The following is a 23,006-nucleotide window of genomic DNA, read 5'->3' on the forward strand; positions in this document are numbered from 1 at the left end:
AAACTACAAAAGGAAAGTAAAACAAACTGTTTACTTGATAATTTTACTTAAAGTTTTCTACGTATCTGTAGATGTTGTAAACACTACTTACTGGAGAAGACAAGTCAGCTTGAATCACCTCCAGGCCACACCAGAAACAAGAAGCTAATCTGACTGGATATCTGATATCTAGAGTACAGTATGATTTATTTCTAAAGGAACACCGTTCAGATTCTTGCTGGAGTACAGTTGTGAAAGAAGTGTCATTCACTGAAGTAAAAGCACCAATACAATTACTGATTAATATCCTTGAATCTGGTTCAATTAAAGGCAGCAGCAAACAGAAACGTCTTGATTTAAAGGAGCTGAGGGTCTCAGCAGACCTGCAGCTTTCTGGGACTTTGACCGGTCCCAGACCACCTAAGGGGGTCGGGATGGTTCATAGGGTAGCAGCAGATCAGAGATGTGTTTTGGCCCTGAACCATTCTGTGCTTTATAAACCAACAGCAGGGTATTAAAGTCAATTCTTTGTTGGACAGGAAGCCAGTGAAGACCTCAGAACTGGAGTGATGTGATCCACTTTCCTGGTCTTAGTGAGGACTCTGAATCAGCTGCAGCTTTCTGATTGACTTTTTACAGAGACCTGTGAACACACCGTTACAGTAGTCCAGTCTACTGAAGATAAATGCATGGACAAGTTTTTCCAAATCCAAAATTCCAAAGTTTTGTGCAAGAGCAAAGTGCTAAGTTTCAATACCTCATCAATAAAGCTAATCAGAGCCACACACACACACACACACACACACACACACACACACAGTTACAGAACTAGACCATGGTGTTGTATTGGCAACATGGACTGTTTACGGTGAGTTACCTTACCTGCAGCTGCAGTTCCTCTAATGTCCACTAAACGCTGCTGTGGTGAGACTGCATGGAAGTGAATGGGCAAAAAGCCCAATTTGCCTCCACACATACAAAGTTCACTTTGACACTTTTTCTGTGTGTGTGTGTGTGTGTGTGTGTGTGTGTGTGTGTGTGTGTGTGTGTGTGTGTGTGTGTGTGTGTGTGTGTGTGTGTGATTATTAAACACATGTTAGTAATGACATGTGTTTAATAAAACTATTGGCCTAGATGTGTCTCCTTACAACTCTCTCCACTGAAACACAGAACATATTGTTTTCTTTCCCAAAGTTGTTTTTATTGTTGTATTCTAACAGGTACATTCATATAGACATGATGCTGGTTATACTGGTTTAGTTATTCTGGTAAGTTAATAGCAGTTAGTTGAATAAGTGAGCAGTGGTGTCACATAATGCCGTGGATCAATCAGTTTAACAGACGTTTTACAGAGTAAAGAGGTTAACAGCTGTTTGATTACAGTGAGCAAGGCGGCACTGTGGAGCAAAGCATTATGGGAGGGGTAGTTCTTTATGAAGACAAGCTAAAGCAGCTTTTTGGAAATTTGGGCAACATTTCTCCTTTACTTGATGACATCACAGCACCATGTGACCATGCAGCCACGGCTGCAGTGACAATACAGCAAAACTGCAGCTTTTTGGCTAAAGTGTCCACCATTGGAATATTTCCAACACTTTAAACTACATTTAATTTCCCTTCAACTAGAAAACAGAGATAAAACAAGTTCTTGGCAACAAAAAAGAAAAAAAAAGGACATCATGGCAGCCTGAGAGGGACAAACTTAAATCTACAGAATGTAATGCATTTTGGCATCAAAACAAACAAACCAGTCTGAAGTAATGGTCCATTTAATTAGCTTCATACGGAGCATTCAAGTGCATTTCATGGTACTGTTTACATGGTCAAGATGAAGGTTCTCACTCAGAATTTAGAAGTCTGCATGTTGTTTTTTTATGGAAGATGATTGAATGAATACATATGGTACGTTTTCTACAATTTCCCAGAAAGTAAGAAAGTTGAATCAGTTGATTTGCTAAAAGATGTTTTCTCCAGAGAGCTGTGATTCAGAAGATTTGGAAAGCGAACCAGTGGTTCCCGGTCACAAAGGGGTCATTTCATTTTTAATATTTGCTTCTTTTTTTTTTAAATTTCTGGATATTTTTACCACTTAATGTTTCTATATTGTGTTCATATAAGACAACAAAAAGTATTGGTTGAATCAACCGTCACAGCAGATATGTCTGAGGTGTTAAAAAAATAAAGTATGAATTGTTCACCAGACATTACTTTGCTTACGAGATCAAGACGATGTTATTCTCCTCGACTTTAGATGAATCTAGAAAACATGTTTACAAATCAACACTTTCATCCTCTCTGCTTCTGGAAGAAGTGATTTTGACATTTTGTCAAAACATAAAAACCTGTTCAAAACTTGATGAGGAGGCAGAAGAAAGCTGTAAACGTGTTTTTCTCTTCATCATCAGGTTTCTATTGTTATCTTATTATCCAAAAACAACCACTGATGGCACCACAGAGGCAGACAGAAGACAAACTGCCGGATACATAAAACACAGATTCAACCAAAACTACACCAATGATATGTTTGACTAAATATTCTCCCCTCACTTTAACTTCCTAGCTGTTCTTCAAGAGCTTTCAATCGTTACTTTGTTCCCAAACATGAAGAATAAACCTCTTTGCTAAAATTCTAATGAACCTCAGAGCCAGAAATACACAAAAAAAAATGTTACTTTAATTAAATGAACCCTGAAAAAAACAAAAAAAAAAACAGTAAAAGTGGGGGTGATGTAAGTGATAAAAAAGTGATTTAAGTGATTGTGAAGTGCAGAAGAAGTGTTGGCAACAACTCTTTAATAAGCAGTGTAACATAAACTGGCTTTGCTGCAGTAAACATGAGTTTTGACACAATGTTCAGGTCAGTCCAGCATTCAGAAGACAGTCTTTGGCAAATAAATAGAGCAGATGTTCAGGCAAGACTCTCAGTGTGACGCTCAGGTAATGTGGGATGGAGGGCTAATCGATTCATTGATGAAGACCTGTGTGTAATACTGATAGGTGATCAAGTGTGGTCAAACGGGGGGTCAGACCCAATGCTTGGTGGTAGAGATGCGTTCTGCCGCTGGGAGCCAAGATGGCGGCATCAGCAAACCACTGAGAGTCGAGACAGAACAGTCTGAGAACACAGCGTGCGAAGGTCCTACAGGCTGCACTAAAGACTACTTAAGGCGATAGTTAAGTTTCATGTTAAGGCGATAGTAACGTTTCATGTTAAGGCGACAGTATTAAAGCTATGATAAAGAGTATATAATATCATTCATGATAGAATATTCCAGCATTTAGTGCAAGAGCAAAGTGCTAAGTATCGATACCTGATCAATAAAGCTAATCAGAGCCACACACACACACACACACAGCTAGACCATGGTGTTGTATTGGCAACCAGGACTGTTTATGGTGAGTTACCTGCAGATGCAGTTCCTCTAATGTCCACTAGATGCTGCTGTGGTGAGACTGCATGGAAGTGAATGGGCAAAAGCCCAATTTGTCAGTTTAGTTTGACATTTTTTCTGTCTGTCTGTGTGTGTGTGTGTGTGTGTGTGTGTGTGTGTGTGTGGCTCTGTGATTATTAAACACATGTCAGTAATAACATGTGATCTGCATAGTTAGTGTGGAAGCAGCAGAAGGAATCAATTAGAAATCATCTATACTAAATCATTATCATCCCTCTCACTGAAGAGAAATATTAGAAAATAAAGTGATTATAAAAAGATAATCTGGGGAGGGATTCCCTTGGCATTGTGATTGGCTGACAGCTGAATGCCGCATTGTGATTGGCTGAGATTCTAGCAACACGTCAGGTTGGTCCCCTGAAGGGCTGGTCGACTTTGCGAGTGGTCTGATCCTGGAATGAGAAGAGGGCGGGCCTTCAGCTTTGAAGGTGGGCTTAGGGAGTGCGCGGGTGGTGTTTAGGCTTTGTGGGTGCGGGGTTTAGGATTTGGGTGCAGCTGTAGCTGGTTTAGGTGGATCGAGGCCTCTCATCTTGAAATAAGACACCAGCTGGTTGGGAACCTCAGCGAGGACAGACTTAGCCAGAGACGCCTGAGGAGCCTGGAGAGAGGGACAAAAGGACGGGAATCAGGACATTGTTGTCTTTTAAATCTGTATGTATAAATCTGTGTAAATCTGTATCTTCTGTCTATCTTTATCTTATTCGTTATGTATTTCTGATTGTTATTTTTATAGTTATTGCCGCCAAGGAGATTATGTTTTTGGTCAGGTTTGTTTGTCTGTCTGCAGGATTACAGATGAACTACTCGCCCAATTTTCATGAAACATAGTGGAAGAGTGTAGCGTGGGCCAAAGAAGAACTCATTAGATTTTAGAAAAGGATCTAAACAATTTGTGGACAACAAATTACTGAGTGTCTCTCTCTCTCTCACACACACACTTACATCTTTGAACTGTCTGTACGGGACGAACTGGACGATGTCTCTGGCGACGGCCTCCCCCACTGTCGACCTCAGCACGCCGTCGTCTCCGTCCAGAAGCTCCATGGCCTTAAAGTCCGCCGGCCCCACCCCCACAATGATGATCGACAGCGGCAGCCGCGACGCCCGGACGATGGCGTCCCGGGTCTGATCGAAGTCGGTGATCTCACCGTCGGTGAGGATGAGGAGGACAAAGTATTGCTGCAGAGAGATGCAGACATGGGTGAGAGTGTGTGTGTGTTTGGTTTGAATTGTGTGTGTGTGTGTGTGTGTGTGTGTGTGTGTGTGTGTGTGTGAGTGTGTACTGACAGAGGCGTTGTTGCTCTGCGCTGCTTGGGAGGCGATGGAGGACACGTGATTGATGATGGGAGAGAAGTTTGTGGGTCCAGAGAGTCTCAGCTGAGGCATCACCATCCTGTAGGCCTCAATGATCCCCTCAATACCTGCGAGAGACAGACGGGAAGCGGTTTAACAGAGATGCTGAGCAGCTGAAACAATGCAGGCAAAACATGGAAACAGAGAAAACAGGCTGTGAAATTAGAGTTGATATGTTTTCAGCTGCATAAAGTTGAAAAACAAAACGCCATCTGGACTGGCAACAACAGTAAAATTATGTTTCACATTAATACATCAGAACTTAAGTCATATTTAATAACATCTCAGTCTCAGGGGCCTTCTTTTTGCAGAAAGAGTATTTTTCCTTAAGTAGGACTTAGAATAAGGATTCAGAATACAGGAGTGTGTGTGTGTGTGTGTGTGTGTGTGTGTGTGTGTGTGTGTGTGTGTGTGTGTGTGTGTGTGTGTGTGTGTGTACCTTTGCAGTAGGGGTTAGTGGGGTTGAAGTTGAGGGCGAACTCGTGGTTTGCAGCCTGCAAGATCAACAACACAACGGTTCAATAAACAATGACGATCCACAAGCTCTTCTCCAATCCGTCGCTCAGAAAACTGATGCCGTCATTTCAACTTTCAGATTTTCAAAAGAGTAATTTAATTTTACATTTTTTTTTTTTTTTTTTAAATCACAAAATCAGGAAATGATCGCAGACGTGGTTAAAAATGATTAATGATTGTCACACTTGAGAGACCAATAGAGCCTCTAGAATGCTGCGTTGTGATTGGTTTGTTGGACAGCTGACCTGGTAGTCTGGAGGCAGTTTGGCTCCAAAACCGAACGCTGGGAAGAGTTTATCACTGGAACAGGAAACAGGAAACAACCACTGTTACATTCACATAAATAAAAGCCCTTTACTGTACGAGGATCTGAGAGTTTCTGGTTCAGGATGTGGGGTTTAGGGATTAGTGTTGAGATCAGGGTTTAGGGTGTAAAGTTTAGGATGTAGGTTTTAGGATTTAGGTTTAGTGAGTTAAGGATTTAGGGTGTAGTGTGTATAGTTTAGGGTGTAGTATTTAGGTTCCGGGTGTAGAATGTAGGGTTTAGGTTGTAGGAAAAGGGGTTGAGAGTTTAGCATATATGGTTTAGATTGTAGGGTGAAGGATGTAGAGGATTTAGGGTGTAGTGTGTATTGGTTAGGTTGTTTAGGGTGTATGATATAAGGTTATTGTGTAGGTTAAGGGTTTAGCATGTGGGGTGTAGGGTTTAGAATGTAGGGTTTAGAATCTAGGATGTAGGGTTTAGAATCTAGGATGTAGGGTTTAGAATGTAGGGTTTAGAATGGAGGATGTAGGGTTTAGAATGGAGGATGTAGAGTTTAGAATGTAGGGTTTAGGATGTAGGGTTTAGAATGTAGGGTTTAGATTCTAGGATGTAGGGTTTAGAATGGAGGATGTAGAGTTTAGAATGTAGGGTTTAGGATGTAGGATTTAGAATGTAGGGTTTAGAATCTAGGATGTAGGGTTTAGAATGGAGGATGTAGAGTTTAGAATGGAGGATGTAGGGTATAGAATCTAGGGTTTAGAATGGAGGATGTAGAGTTTAGAATGTAGGGTTTAGGACGTAGGGTTTAGAATGTAGGGTTTAGGATGTAGGGTTTAGAATGTAGGATTTAGAATGTAGGGTTTAGAATCTAGGATGTAGGGTTTAGAATGGAGGATGTAGAGTTTAGAATGGAGGATGTAGGGTATAGAATCTAGGGTTTAGAATGTAGGGTTTAGGATGTAGGGTTTAGAATCTAGGGTTTAGAACGGAGGATGTAGAGCTTAGAATGTAGTTGAGAGTTTCTGTGCATAATTAGTACGAGTGTGTACTAACGTGTCGTAGTCCTGGACCACGTGACCCACAGACCACAGAGCAGACAGGTACTGGTTCAACCCGTCTGGACTCATGTAGTGGAGAGAGTTGGGCGAGCGAGGGTCTCCATTAGAGCCGGTGAAGTCAATCCCCACCTGCAAATTCATTCTTTCATTATTAAAATACATGTTAATTGAATCAAAACGTTTCAATTAAGACTTGTTGATTAATAACTGACACATCTTTATCACAAGGAACCCGAAATCAATCATCTCGTTAACACAATTTTTTTTAAATTTCAATCATGAACTTGAACGTGACGTTGACGTACGGTGAAGTTGATCTGGCAGCCGCCCATCACATAGTCCAGGAAGGAGTACTGGGTCAACAGCTGCAAACACACCGTGTGAACAAAGAACTCATGAGTATATAATAATAAGACAGTAAGCAGTTACAGTTCACACCAGAGGAGTAACGACAGCTGCATCAACAACATCTGAGTGGTGGAATGTAATTAAGTAGATTCACTAATTAATTAATTGCAGTACTTGTGATGCCAAATTTTGACTATGACTTATCTATCGGTTTTATTGTTTTATTGGAACTCAGTGTTTTGGCCCTTTTTGTATAAACAAGGTTAATGAATGTCAGACATGGTCAATGAGGGTCCTCTCAAGTGGAGTAGTACTGTGTGTGTGTGTGTGTGTGTGTGTGTGTGTGTGTGTGTGTGTGTGTGTGTGTGTGTGTGTGTGTGTGTGTGTGTGTGTGTGTGTGTGTCTCTTAATCAAGGACATGATTATGGTTTACAAAGCAGAGAACTCTGGGTAACGCGGTCTTTACCTTGCAGTTCTTCAGAGTGACGACTCCAGAGTTCTTGTAGCTCTTCTTCTTCTTCTGTTTCTCGGGGTGGATGCAGTCAAACGTCACCTGGAAGACAACGCATTGGACAGTTTAATGACCTCGGTCCAGCCGATAGAAAGACGCCAAACGTTTCACTGTCGGTGAGTGAGCTCACCGGTGAACCACTTCCAGCTTTCTGCAGCTCGGACACTTTAGTGGTGAAAGAACCAATCAGGTCGTGAGTTCCATCACTGTCATAATCAGAGCAATCCACCTGCAGAGGGGAGGAGGAGAGATCATGTTGGTGTTGAGACTGTATTGGCTGTTATGGCTGAAGGTGGATTGTGATTGGTTGATTCTAACTGAGGTGGATTGTGATTGGTTGATTCTAACTGAGGTGGATTGTGATTGGTTGATTCTAACTGAGGTGGATTGTGATTGGTTGAACCTTCAGGGGTCTGTCGAGGTCGCTGGAGCAGAACGTCTGCATGGGAACAGAGAACTTCTTCCAGGTGGGACTCAGATTGTTCTTCACCACCTACACACACAGACACCTTCATCATTCACAATGTTCACCATCATCTTCATCACAGTGAGGACATTCTGTCAACGTGGTTTCAAATATCAATTATTTCTCTATAACAAAAAAATATTCATGAGTACATCAGCAACAATAGCTCAGAGTAGGTAGTACAAACAACTGTGTGTGTGTGTGTGTGTGTGTGTGTGTGTGTGTGTGTGTGTGTGTGTGTGTGTGTGTGTGTGTGTGTGTGTGTGTGTGTGTGTGTGTGTGTGTGTGTGTACCTCCGTCCTGTAGACCAGCTGCCACTTTCCATCGTCTCCTTGTTTAAAGAACTCCAGGAACGGATCAGACTTCCCAAACGTATCCTGGACAGAGAGAAGACAACATGCTGCCGTCTCACTCAGTGTGTTGACTCCAGTAACCGGTTACAACCTGATTTTAGTGCAAATTTCCTAATTCTTCGGTTGTTGTAATGAAATATTTCCACCCAGCAAGTGTTGACTGAACCAATTGACAAAACTCTGAAATATATACATACAAATGTATACAGATATCATTAACATAATAATAACAAATTGTCTAAACTGTAGTCTTCACTGGCTAAGACATTCCTCAAGTGTTAATGGTACAATGTGAGTTAGCTAACTATTGAGAACTAAGAAAGGCCTTTACACGCAAACGTAGTGATGGATTTATGAAGAGCTGGTTCAACGCAGTCCTGAAGACGAAGACGAGAAAGATGAAGAGCGATATAAGGAGTAACGAGGAGCAGAATTACCTTTTTGTCCAGATTTTTTGCCTCAAACTCCAACTGAATGGCTCTGTTGTCCTTTATCTCCTCTGCTGTGATCTACACACACACACACACACACACACACACACACACACACACACACACACACACACACACACACTTTACTTGATAGTCACAGTAATGTGAATATTGATAAGCTTTTGATCAGGATTCTCCATTTATAATATATAACATTTAGCTTTATAATGATAATCTGGTGATATAAAAAAATATATTAAAAAGTTATACTTTTAGCACACACACACACACACACACACACACACACACACACACACACACACACACACACACACACACACACAGAGTACATACAGTGATGCTTCCTTTCCCTGCAGGTTTGCCTTTCTTCAGCTGCAGAGGTCTGGTCAAGGTTTTACTGGCAACTATCTGAAGTTCACACAGAGAGGAGGTTAGTCTCTGTCTGGAGAAAAGCTCTATACACATTCAGAGACAGTGTTTATCCAGCAGAGGGCGGTGTGAACTATTTTGATAATCAAGTAGCAGTTTCAGTTCATTTTCAAGCAAAGGAGACAGAAATTGTCAAATGTGAGGATTTGCTTCTTTTCTGGGTCATGTATTATTGTAAACTCAATATTTTTGGAATATTGGACTTCTTGGATATACCGCGCATTTATGACTGTTTTCTGATATCTTATAGAAAAAAAGTTAAGTTGATTAATTGAGAAGATAACGAGCAGATTAGTCAATAATAAAACAAATTGTTAGTCGCGACCTGTACGTAATGATCTAATATGTTAATATTGTATACATGTCCAACACTTCTTCATAGAAAGAGCTACACTCTAAAAGAGCTGACACCCTGGTCAATGGGGAAAAAGCACGCTTCTACAGAGTGTGGTGTAAGTGTTGGTCTGGTGCGTACCTGTCCCAGTGTTAGCTCCACCCCTCCCAGGTAGTCATCATCGCCGAGATCAGAGCTTTTATTGTCGATATCGTAGACCCCCAGCTTCAGATTCTGCACCGACTCAAAGTAATAGTCCACTCTGAGACGCTGACTGAAGGACGGACTGGAGTTGTTCTTCAAATGCTCGGTACGAGCCAGCTGACAGGGAGACGTTTCAATTAGTAAAATTCAAATACAAAATCAAAATGAAATAATTCAAAGACCCCGTGCATCCTGTAGGTTACCTCGGTCCAGCTGTCCTTTCCCGTTCCCGAGCTCTGCAGCAGCACACACAACGGATCAGACTTTGAACCGACATCTTTGTCCAGCAGGTCGGTGCAGGAGATGCTCAGCTCCACTTTAGAGACACAGTCCGCCATCTGAGGGGGGGACAGAGACAGACCTTCAGATCAGGATTCAATGCAACAGACAATCAATCAGCAACTATTTTGACATTTGATGACATCACATTATCAAACATTTTCTTGTTACAGACTCTCGGTTGTGAGCATTTGCGTTATGTGACGGTAAAGTGAACATCTTTGGGTTTTGGACTCTTTTGTGAGACAAAAACAAGCAGTGGGAAGATGTCAAATTGGGCTTTAGGGGATCGAGATCAACGTTTGTCACCAACTTATAGAGCAAACAATTAATCGACAAATCAAGAAAAGAAGATGTGTGAGAACGAAAATAATTAGTTGCAGCCCTACTCTACACCACCAATAAAAACATGTGTAAACCCCCAAAAACTACAACCGCGGAGCTTCACTGCCGTCTCAACACTGAATCCAAACAGTGTCTCCGTGATTCTTCAAACTTTAATCTGCACTAAAACAATTCCTGTCATTTACTTCACCGCTGCACCACCAAAACTAAAGTCATGAACATTTTTGCAGTGAAGGGAGATGAACATGACATGCGCCTCACTTCATGGTGCGTCACAAGCGCTCTGTGCGACACTCGATGGAGAGAACGCCGCAGGACTCTACAAATGTTTATCTTCGCCACATGCAAAGGAGGCAGACGGTCCCTCAGCGGACGGAGAATAAAGCGGGTGAGAATCTTCTTCAGCAGCAGTTATGGACTGGGCTGTGTGCACGATGTTGTGGTGAATGAACTGTCATAAGGAGACGAGATCACTCACTGATAAACAAGTTGAATATCCAGCCTCAAGTGATGGAAAATACTGAGATAGTTTTGAAAACTTGGAGGATTTTGTTCAAGTAAAACTACAAAAAACTACAAACATGAATGTAACTTTTAAAATTGTGTAAATTAGTAAATTTATACTTTCATATATATATATATATATATATATATATATATATATATATATATATATATATATATATATATATATATAATAAATTGTTTATCATTGCATTATTGTTATTAAACAAAGACACCAAATAATACGTCATAATGCCAAACCAGTGGGGGAAAGTAACTACGTACGTTTACTCAAGTACTGTTCTTAAAAGTACAATTCTGAGGTACTTGTACTTCTTTATACTTTACTCCACTACATTACCCAGAGAAATATTTTACTTTTTACTCCACTACATACATTTAAAAGCTATAGTTACTAGTTACTTTGCACATGAGGATTTTAAAAACTGATGAGCAAATAAAATGCAATGCATGTTATGCTGTAAATTAAACCACCCAACTGTACATAAAATGGGTAAAACGATCAATAAAACAGAAAGCTACGTCATCGGAATGCTGTTTACATTGTAATGCTTCAGTACTTGAATCTGGAAGCATAAGAAATGTGAATGTAAGGCAACCTGAAGGCAACACTAAATGAGACTGAATGGAGGTGGAGATCACCCGAGGCTGTACAACCGGTTAGCCAGTTAAACCAGCACAATAAACACACATTGTTCTCTCTCACACACACACAAGCACACACTCTCTCTCCCCCCCCCCCCCCACCCCCACACACACACACACACAACTTTGTGTCAATATAAACTTTGTAAATCACCTTATCAGAGCCGCTCTATTTTATCTTCTTCAAACCACAGGAACAAATACCAGGGCGGAGGACTAATAACTAACGATTACTCCCACAGTCCGGAACAGGAAACGAGACCTTATCAGTCCGAGTAAACACACCTGAGAGAACACTAACCGTTACCTCACCACTCTGTTAGACTTTTTACAAAGACTCACCACAGCTGGAGTTTGTATTTAAGCTATGACTGCGGCAGAAGAACAGTCGTTTTGTTTCCGTTCGGCGGACTAAGCTAACAGGGAGCGGCACACAGATATGCTGACATCTGGTTGGACAGGCAGCTACGAAGCCGCGCCCTGATTGGATAAAAAGACTGTCAGTCACGCCCTCTGGGTTCAGCCGTTAGTAGCCAGCAACAGCACAACAAGAGATACTTCCGACCTAACTCCTTCAGAATAAAAGCGGCACCACAACAAATTCTTTCAAATCCTCCCATACAGCAGAATTGGCTGTGGTATAATAAGCTTGCAGCAAGTGCTTTGCTCCTTTTGACAGTAAACACAGGTTAAACAGGCTGCAACCTATTTAATTAACTTCTGAATTAAGTCGCAAGTTGCCACAAAACCAGTAACGGGAGATCAAAACTCCAGCAACACTTGTAGGATAAACAACTTTATTGTCATTTCCCCTCCATGCACCTTAAAAAGAGGTGAATTTGGGCCAGAAAAAACACAACAAATAGCACAAAATAAAGAAAATAAATATTAAGTAGGATAAAACAAGCTCGTTATAAATGACTTTATTTAAGTCCATGGTCCCTCCAGTCCTTCATTGATATCTTGTTAAACTGAGATTGCTCTCTCTAAAAGAGTATTTAAGGCTAAATAATATAATCTTGTCAAATAATATGCTTCGTTTAATAGATAAAAGGTTAATGCAATAATACTAATTACAGTCCTAGATCCTAATTTTTAATCTTTTTGTCCAAAATGACATTATTGAACAGCCTATTATGTGCAGCCTTTACATTTCACACTAATTTCAAGACCGGTGAAAAGGTAAATTGATGTGCTTTTATGTTGAAGGGCAGACATTCAAACAGGAAGCACTGTTGCTGAAGCACTCAGTGTCTGATGACAAACTGTACTGAGATGGTCAGAGACAATAGAGACAAGTTTGAGAAGTATAATGGAGAGCATTAACACAGCCTGATCCAACCTCCTCACAGAGAACAATACAGTTCCACTTTATTCATCCTTTGCAGTAGAACCACGGTGGAGTCAGAAAAGGCAGCAGAGCGTCACATCACTGATGAGGAACAGAGCAGGAAAGACCAAACCACAGAAAAACCAACAACAGTTCTGAGAAAGAGAAAGGGCATCATGTACAGAACCACAATGTTCTGTTGAATCCTGTAAATCACATCCACACGCTCCTTCCACAGCCATCATCAGATCATTCTCATCCGCTATCGATTCACCTCCCTGGAAAAAAAACCTAAAAACCTCACAATGAAGAGCGAAAAACAAGCCGACACACAACGTGCTGTATGTGATGCGGTCAGGAGGGTTACTGAATGCTCTTCAGTTGTTCATGAGTTGATATTCATATAACAACAATAAATGAAACAATACTATATCACTCTAATTTTCAGATTATCTAATTCTTCAAACAGACAGTTTAGTTGCAGAGAAGTCTGGAATTAGAATTTAGTTCATTACCTAAACTACAGGTCTGGACTGAGCTAGTTCTCATACGAGAAGGACAGTTTAACAGATCTTTTACTTTTTAAGATTTGCTCGGAAATAAACAGTCAAACTAATAAGAACATTACAAAATGGCCCTTGATGGCACCCTTTACAACAGGGGAATTCAATTAAACTTCAACGAGGTCCATCTAGAGAGAAGTTCCTCATTTAAAGGTCCGGATCATCACAATAATGTCCAACTTGCGCTAGGATTTAGTCCCATAAACTGTATATTGAAGTAGCCTAACAGTTGTATTAACGTGCCTAACAACTGACAAATCATATAAAGTTCAATTAAATATCTCAATATTTATTGTCAGCTTTTCATTTTGAACTGCAAATTATTATGAATAAATAATCTAATATTAAATCAATGTTCTCTCGTTTCAAGTAAAATAAGAGCTGAATTTAAGAATAAATGAAACGTGCATCTTAAACTAAAGTACTTACCTTCAGTACAAACTAATTTCACTAACTTGCCCTGCAGCTTTAAATTCACTTCATTCAGGGACAAAGTGATGTCAACCAAGATCTACTCAGTGTCCCTACATCTGACACACACACACACACACACACACACACACACACACACACACACACACACACACACACACACACACACACACACACACACACACACACACACACACACACACACACACTCACACTCACACTCTGTTTTGAGGTTAACCACTACCTGTAATTAGCAGGCGATTCCTCTTCAGACAAAACTACTTCAAACTGACGCTTCCTGCTTGTTGGGTTCAGTACTATAAAACTGCATGTGTGGACTCAACTTTAATAACTTTAATAACTGAGGCCGGATTTTAAATCTGCAGCATGAAGCACATCACAGGAGCTGAGAGCCACTGCGTTGACTAACACAATTTAAGGCCATTAATGTTGAAATAATAATAGTTTAGTGAAAAGTTTCCCTTTAATATGAGCCTTATTAATTGATGTGGGCACTTTTAAGTAAATCAGATGATTCATTTAATCCAAATAGAACTCCTTTAAAGTCACAGCAAACTACTTTTACATTAATTTGCAGTACTTCCGCATTACTTCACAATACTTCTCGCATTATTGCCTTTGGAACCACAACACAAGTGGGGGTAAAAGATTTTGAGAGATTTTTAAGTTTTTGCTTCCTCGGAAATACAATTACGAAAATTCTACCGTTAATGCAAAGGATCAAAAATACCAAATGAGCAACCCAGCAGCTCTCAGCTGTAGCATGCCGAATGTTGATGAGGAATTTTTAAGTACCTTATATAGCATTGAAGCTGTCGATGAGGTCATCTGTATTCCAAACAAAACCAAGCCTAACTTCCAACATAAAGAAATGTCCTTTACTCAAATGAATCCGTTAATCAGATCCGTTTCCATCAGACAGTGAAGAGCAGACAGTCAGAGCGCTGAGTGAGTATCAGGAACGTCCTTTTATTAGCTAAAGCAAAGGAGACTCCACATCACGTATGGTTATACGATCATACAAGTTTGTTCACACTGACAATAGAAACAAAAATGAGCTTTTAAAAAGGTGGAAACATCCAAAACATACATACAACAAAAAGAAAGCTACCAAACTTAAAAAAAAAAAAAAAATCTCTAGATTTCATCTCAGCGCTCAACGGTCCAAACAGCTATTGAGCAATGTGCTGCAGAAAGGGAGGGTAAGAAGGTGGCATTGTTCAAACACAGCAACATCAGAAAAATGGGACAGAGAGGAAAAAGTTGCAGCGGCCGAAAAAGTACTTATTTACAAAATAAAACATGTCAGCAATCTGTCCCATATCCTCTATACAACAACAGAGCAATGTCGCAACTCAGAATTGTGTGTCAACATTTCACCAAAGCAACAGAATTGATGTTGGAATACTGTTTTTTTCTTTTTCTTTTTTACAACCAAAGCAACGAGGCATGTCAACATTTCACCAAAGCAACAGAGCATAAACATTTGATCATGGCAACGGAGCTTTTTATCATCATTTTTACGATAGCAACAGAGCATGTGAAGACATTAATGTAGCAACAGAGCAAGTGAAGATTTTACCAAGGCAACACATTGTACCACATCAACAGAGCATAAACATTCTATCGTAGCAACATACTCTGGCTTCTCATCATTTTACGACAGCAACAAACATGTTAAGATATTACCAGAGCAACAGAGCATTTACATGTTAAACCACAGCGGCACAGCATATTTAAGCGCGTACAGCAACAATGTCCGTCAACCTCATTATGCTCAGGATGTTACCATAAACAACAAAACAGGTGAATATGTTCAGCGTCAACTGTGGACATGACTGCATTGGAAACAGGGTAAGAAAGGACCAAAGTCCTGCCAACATCAACATCATCCGTTTGTGCTACAAGAGTCAGTGGACGAGCTGCAGAAAAGAGCAAAGTCTGGATCAAAGTCACAGGTGTGTGTGTGTGTGTGGGTGTGTGGGGGGAGGGGTTACCTGTCATTATCTACACACAGGGGGAGGAGCTTCAGTGATTGACAATCAGCAGCAGGGCAAGGTTTAAACTGAGCTGTAGTTGAGTTTGACTCCATAACCCTGCATGGATTATGTTGGCCTTGTGTCACCTGGACGGTTGATCCAGGTAGGTGTAACATGTCGTAGTATCAGTCTGTTTTAAGCAGGGCCTCAACCCAGGCTTATCTTGACCTTGCGTGCTCCAATAGGTCGGTCGTTGAGGTCCATAACAGCGGCAGTGGCCTCCTCGTGGTTTTGGAATGCCACCATGGCCTCGCCCGTCGGCAGGCCTTTCTCGCTGAACTGCAGGCAGACTGAGCCCGGCAGCACCTGGTAGCCGTAGAAGAAGTCCATGATCTCGTCCACGGTCACAGTGAACGGCATGTTCTGAAGCTTTACAATTGTCGGGCCAGGAGCACCTCGTTGACTGTTGGGATTGTTAGATCCTCCGGGGGCCGGCTGGTTACGGAGTCCTTCGGTTCCTGGAGTGAACACCTGCTGACCACCAGTAGCCCCGCCCCCTGGACGTCCTTGGTGGTTGTTGTGGTTAGCCCCTCCCCCTCTGCTCTGTCCTCCACCACCTCCTTTTCTGTTTGCATTGTCAAAGGGCAGCAACCCTCTCAGCGCATCTTGGCTGAACGGAGCTCCTCCTGCTGCTCCGGGTCGAAAGCCTGGTGGCTCCAGGATTGGAGCACCAGGAAGACCGGCAACTAGCGGGGGGCCAACGCCCAGATTCACCTCCCCCAGGCCTGCTGCCAGAGGAGGGAGAGGAGGAGGGCCTGCTAGCCCATTCCCTGGGGCTGAGAATGGAGTCACAAAGGGGGCATTATTGAGGTTCCCCATGGTGTTTCGGAGAAAGTTAAATTCCTCTCCACTAATCCCCGCAAATGGGTTGATTTGGGGTTGCTGGGGGCTGGGCTGGGCTTGCTGGTGCTGGTTCTGATTTGGGTTCTGCTGGTTCTGGTTGCGTTGGCCCCTCTTGTTCTGAGGAGGAGGATTCCTCTCAATATCTTTCATTTGATCGAAGGTCACTAGGTGAACAAAGGCATCGCGACCATTGAGTTTTTGTCGGTGCAGTCTTTCAGCCTTACGGGCGTCTTCCTCGGTCCGCAGCTGAAAGATAGCTTGCCCTAAACCGTTACCATGGGTATCTGTCAGAACCTTAAGGGTGTCCTCGTAAAGCCCCACACCCTCCAGAAAGGTACGGACATCCTTCTTGGAGACATTGTAAGGGATGTTGGTGATGTGGGCACAGTTCCTGGGAACTTTTAAGCCATCCTGGTTCTTGCCATCACCCTGTGACGTTTCACGTTTGCGAATGGTGTCTATTTTTTCAAGCATTCCCTTACGGCTGATTGGGTGGACCTGGATGAAGCGGGTGCCCATATACTGCATGTGAGCACCCAGAGCAGTCTTGTAGTCCTGTTCTGCTCTGAACTCAAGGAAGCCCTCTCCTGTGGCTCGCCCGTTGGGCCCATAAGCAATGAAGACGCTCTCCTCCATGATGGCCAAATTATTAAAGAATTCCTTTATCTGTTTCTTGTCGGCCTCATAGGGCAAGCCCTTCAGGTAAACACAGAATTCCTGCCGGTGCGGAGATCGTGACCTTCCTCGCTGGTCCCTGCCTCCTGGCATGGCATTACCCCGGCGATGATGCTGTTCCTGTGACTCGTTGCTGTTATTTGATTTGCTGATATTGTGAGGTGCATGGCTTATCATGCCGTCATGGAGGCTGGCCCATTGCCGCTCAGAGCCTGGAGTGATCTCAATGAACCTTTGGCCCATCATGCCACCTCCCCTCTTCACAGCTTCGAAGCTGTCCTGGGGCGAGAAGAACTTGACCATAGCCCTGCCAGTTGGCCGACCCTGCCCGTCCCGCAGCAGACGAGCCCCTTCCACCCCCAGACCCCGAAAAAACTCTCTGACCTCCATCTCTGAGCAGGAGAACGGGAGGTTCTGCAGGAGGACAAACAACTCATCGGGATGGGCCACTCCAGCTCCGGCCGCTGCTGCAGCAGCAGCAGCCTTCATGTGAGCCTGGAGGCCCAGAGAGGCAAGAGGGGAGAGAGGGTTGAACAGCATGGGGTTGGGGGTTCCAAGAGGGAGGCCTGAACCCATTCCTCCTGGGGGAGGTAGAGAGGGGTTGAAGGGAGGCATGGAGGACATGTGGGAAAGGTGGGACATAGGAGGCACTGGAAGTCCTTGGGACAGGGAGGAGACAGTAGGTACAGGGGGAAGGGAGGACACTGGGGGAGGAACTGGAATGGTGGGCATCGTGGGCATGGGGGGCATGGAAGGCATGCTGGGAAGTGGAGGGATGGGTGGGGGGCCTGCATTGAGCGATGCGAGAGCTGTGATGATTGAGGGGCCGGAGCTGTAACTGTTGGGGAAGCTGGGCACCACACTGACCGCTGCCTTGTTGCTTGGTGGCTCGTGAGATGAGCTCGCTGACGTCACTGAGACTGGGGTATTCATGAAACCTTGATTTCCATGGCTGCTGCTTCTCCCTCCTCCTCCGCCTTGCTGCACCGTTGGTATGGGGGCAGAGCCAGCTTGTCGATTAACATTGCCCGCTGCGGGTGTGACCGTCTCCACAGCGCCCGCCCCAGCCTCAAACCTGCGGCGGCTGAGTTCGATCATGTTCTGCATCTCCGTCTTGCTGCTGAGCAACAGCGACACTTTGGAGGTCTTGATGGATCCGCCTGTGCGCATCATCCCCAGCCGAGCGTCTTCGTCGGTGGCAAAGACAATGAAGGCTTCGCCGTGCTCACCCCCGACGATGTGCACTCCCCCGTCAGGGATGGTTAGGCCAGAGAAGAAGTGTCTGATGTCCATGGTGCCGGCCACTATGGGCAGACCCTGCAGCCTGATGACTACCGCCATACTGACTGCTAAACAACAGCCCTACAACCTGGGGAAAGAGCAACACTACCGTCAGATGAAGAGCAAAAGAAAAGGGAGACCAGTGGTTTCCAGATGTTTCCCCAGGGAACTCAGATGTAACTTCGTAGGTCACATAAAGCTTAGCCAACAATGCTAATTCTAACACTGCTATTTCAGTTTCTTCAGAATATCCTTGACACCATGTTTATACTTTTGGACCCATTGTTTGGGTCCGGACATTTGGAAACCAGTGGTATTTCAAAAGGGGTTTGGGGGTGAAAAGATTTGCAGGAAACTAGCAAGGGAGCTTTACTGGAACTGTCTCCATCCATCTGCAGCCTTTAGTAAGTTTGATTAACTTGTTACAGATCTTAAGAGATTATGATGCAGGTAAGACTTTTTGCTAAACCATAACAGAAACAATCTTAAGCAATAACATAGCTCCACTGTTCAAGTTTTGTGAAAGAAATGCATAGAAATAATGAATACATATGTACATACATTGGGCTTGGGCTATATGGCGAGATTATTGTTCCACACAATATTGGCTGGCCACTACTAGTGGTCCTCACATGTCCACGTTAACAGAACAATATTTAATTATAAAAAACCTATTGCTAGCATATCGCTGATGCCGTATGAAATTGCAAATACTAGGGCTGTAGCGAATGTTTAACTTTCAAAACTGTGATTGAGGTTTTTGACTGAAGCTTGAATGTCTGTCGTCATGATTAATGACATTATTACCCTAAAAAAAAAATGGGGAAATTAATTTTTTGTTATTGTGGTTATATAAATATAAGTTATGGTGCTGTTAGATTGCTGCTAGATCGCCCAGTTAATGCAGGGGCGTGTGGGAAAGTTAAATTTTTGACCGCAGTGAAAATATAATTTTTTAAAAAGGCTAAACGCCAACTAATACGGACTGAAGCAGAATACTTGATCTAAAATACTGGCGTTGTGTGCAAATAGCAGACATAAACAGCTGTTTGGGGTCACATGGCGTACTGAAAGGATGTCGCGTACCAAACGGAAAGGTTTGGGGCGAATGCATGTACCGTCCCCTTTGTGTTTCAGCGAAGCAGTTCAGCTCAATGCCACAAAAAATATGCAAACTTATTTAGTACTTGGCTCTATTAAGTAACCCTTACTGGTGTCTACCATGCAGTACAAATACATTGCTTGTAGTCTGAAATAGTTAACCATCATGAATTTCATGCAACTTGCAACTCACCAATGCAACTAGGCTGTGTGTTTAGTTTCACTGTTTAACAGACAGGATTTCTGCAGGATGCTGAAACCTGGTGAAAAGGTCAGATAAAAAAAACAAATTCCTGTTCAGAACAGTTTGATGGAATTCAACTTTTCACGGAATATACTGGGAGTAGGCTACGTTTTGGTGTTTTCAGCAGTTGGCAGGCTGTTGTTTTTTTTTTAAATCTGCGGGAATAACTGACTCATTCAGTTTGTACAGATAATCGAATATTTACAAAGCATTGTGTGGTGTGTATGATTTCAGCCTCACTCCTAAAAGGTTGTCTTTACGCTCAACACGACACCAATAAAAAACTACCACAACCAAGGATCTCAACAGCCACAAAAGACTTAAAACTAGCAGAAATGAGTGCAGCAGCTTTCGTGCCAAAGACACACCTGCCTAACTAAAATCCATCATGGCTAAAGCCTGGCAGTGTACCCCACATATCAAACTACACTCCAACAATCATCAGAACAAATAGTGAACTAAAGACTGGACATGCTGAACTGCAACCAGCCAGCATGTCCTAGCGTGTCCAACACCAAGTAACAACCCGGGCAACCAGCAACAAACAGGTGAGCAGGACTGATGCTTCTGCTTCCTGAATCCTCAAACAGCACCAAAATCAGCCGGCAGAACTTCAGCAACTGGTTGTAGAACATCACACAAGCAACATGTCAACCTGCAAATCTGTTATACATTGACAAAAAAAAAACATCATGAGCAACAGCGGTGAATCACCAACCAGAGCAATGAGAGCAATGTCACCAACATTTTTAACAAAAGGCAATGTCAGGTGCATGTAAACCAGAGCAACATTAGCATTACATCAACCAGAGCGACATTAGCATTATGTAATCCAGAGCAACATCAGCAACTGATTGACAGCACAGCACCACAGACAGCAGCTGATCAGAAGAGAAAGCAAACAGAAGTAAGGCGCAGAGCAACACATCAACCATGTTGTCCAACTGAGAAATAGCAAATGGAGCAATGCTCGCTGCAACCGCAATCCTCTGGATCTTCAGACACATCTTCAGGTTCTGTTCACCGACTAACCCTGATCCAGGACTGTCAGTCATCATGGTCCTAAATGGAGATCTTACTGAACTCTGACACGTCAGGCAGTCTTAAGGTGAGAGGCTGCTACCTGCAGCTACATTAATGACTTTATTGCTCAACCTCAGCACAGATAATTCACACCAACACTGACATTTGATTGTCTCATAATGCTTCTTCATGATTGACTTTTTAAAAAGGAATTTCCAACCTGGACATTCACTTGTGATGTTACTTCTGGGTGTCAACCTGCAGACAGTCTGTGAGAAACATCAACAGCAGAAAGAGGATCAAACACAGCAGGAAGAGGAAACAGCACCAGCTAATAATGTCAGAAGCAACCAGAGTACCCAGAGAGAGGTGAAAAGGTTCAACTGAGGCTGAAGTTTGCATTCAACAGAAACAAGATAGAGCTGACAGGGTACAGAAAAGAACCGCCTTCAAAACAGAATATTCAATACAGCAAATTCAGGATTGAAGAGCAAAACACTGCCTTGATTAAAGCTGGAACACATCACTGTCCACATGTTGTCGTCAACCTCAAAACACAGCAAAAAGAATGGGATAGGACGAGAAGAGTGCAACGACATCCACAGACTGAATAAGTCAAAAACAAAGAACAAGGATGAGGGAATCTCCACACGTCAGAAAACTCGGAGCTCAAATCCCAACAGACAGAACAATGAGAAAGGATCCGTCCTGATAAAAACACTGGAGCACAACAGCCTTTTGCTGCATCTTATTAATCAACCTTTAACTACAGCATGTGATCTTCAGACCACATCCATCCATCTGTTTCAGAAGACACTGATAAAACCTCTGGTTCTGCTTGTACAGAATTCCACTGACCTGCACAGGGACAAGAACAGAAACAACTGACACACAAGAAGAAAGTGGAATACGTCTGAATGTGCAACAAAAAACCCTCAACATGCAGCACATTGTGAGGAAACAATTACCAACAGATACAGGACTTTTGAGGCCTTTACCGGTATTGATATTTGGATATGAAAATACTTGTATGATTTATACCAATGCATTTCAGCTTGTAGCTTTAACCAGGACCTGACTCAAAAGGCATGAAAAGAGCTCATATCTTGTTATATATCAATATAGGTGATTGACAATTTATCGAAAAATGAAAACACCGAAATGAAACGTCATTCAACTGCATAATACGTAAAAAATACATCACTTTGTTTAATTATTTTCCAACCATTAACCCCATTTTTTTGTAATGGTTCTGGTGAGCTGGCAGTGTAGCAAAAATGCGACACAATCTCTGAAACCATGCTGTTTCCATGACAGCCGTCACTCTCGAGTCTGCTCATATCAACAGTTTACGAACTTTACGTACGTTGAATGTCATCACCCAGGGGGCGTGGCCTGTGAACTGCAGCGTAAAACCCTTCTTAAATACAACAAAAACGGAGCGACATAATTGTTCAAACTCACATCTTTTCCTACAAACTACAACACGAGCCGACCCGTAGTGAAAATACATAAAATCATTATTAATGTGTCGGTTAGCTTACTAGTTGTAGCAGTTACGGACAAGACACCATTAAAAAAATGTAGCTAGTTTAGCTCCGCTAAGCTAACGCTTCGTTAGCCACCTAGCTGTTAGCCGGTTTTGAACCTCGCTTTGTGTGCGTAGTGTTGGAGCAGGATGCACGCGAGCAGGATGCACGCTTTGAGCTCGTGCTCTCCTCGCGGTGTGAGTGTGTCACTGAGCGGGCGGCCGCTGCTGGATTCTTACCGAGAATTTTTTCAACAAACACACTGAGGTTTAACTCATGAACGGTGCTCTTCTTTTTCTCCTCTCTCTCTGTGGCGGTGGCTGCTGCTGCTGCTGCACGAAATGTCGGCGCAAACACCGCGATAACAGACGTGATCACGCGAGACTTCCCATTATGCATAATATATTTACT

General features: G+C 42.7%; 1 protein-coding gene across 5 annotated transcripts; it reads right to left on the reverse strand.

Annotated features, from left to right (window-relative positions):
• Window positions 1-1,155: 1,155 nt before the first annotated feature.
• On the reverse strand, window positions 1,156-22,936 carry cpne1 (copine I). 5 transcript variants are annotated; one of them, XM_068722266.1, is made up of 16 exons: window positions 22,835-22,936; window positions 9,924-10,058; window positions 9,658-9,837; window positions 9,087-9,161; window positions 8,739-8,810; window positions 8,242-8,325; window positions 7,886-7,975; window positions 7,613-7,711; window positions 7,438-7,524; window positions 6,929-6,988; window positions 6,619-6,752; window positions 5,546-5,600; window positions 5,224-5,278; window positions 4,719-4,852; window positions 4,374-4,610; window positions 1,156-4,029 (listed from the first exon to the last, which is right to left on the reverse strand). In XM_068722266.1, exons 2-16 carry the CDS (start codon window positions 10,056-10,058, stop codon window positions 3,910-3,912), a joined length of 1,617 nt encoding a protein of 538 aa, XP_068578367.1. In that variant the 5' UTR covers window positions 22,835-22,936; the 3' UTR covers window positions 1,156-3,909. The 5 variants fall into 5 exon arrangements, with proteins under 5 accessions (XP_068578367.1, XP_068578369.1, XP_068578368.1 ...); XM_068722268.1 differs by lacking the exon at window positions 22,835-22,936 and adding an exon at window positions 11,857-11,937; XM_068722267.1 differs by lacking the exon at window positions 22,835-22,936 and adding an exon at window positions 11,669-11,849.
• Window positions 22,937-23,006: the final 70 nt, after the last annotated feature.

The sequence above is a fragment of the Cebidichthys violaceus genome, unplaced genomic scaffold (genome assembly GCF_023349555.1).
Source record: "Cebidichthys violaceus isolate CVI_PGR_0920_01 unplaced genomic scaffold, fCebVio1.0.p SCAF_29, whole genome shotgun sequence".
Taxonomy (NCBI): domain Eukaryota; kingdom Metazoa; phylum Chordata; class Actinopteri; order Perciformes; family Stichaeidae; genus Cebidichthys; species Cebidichthys violaceus.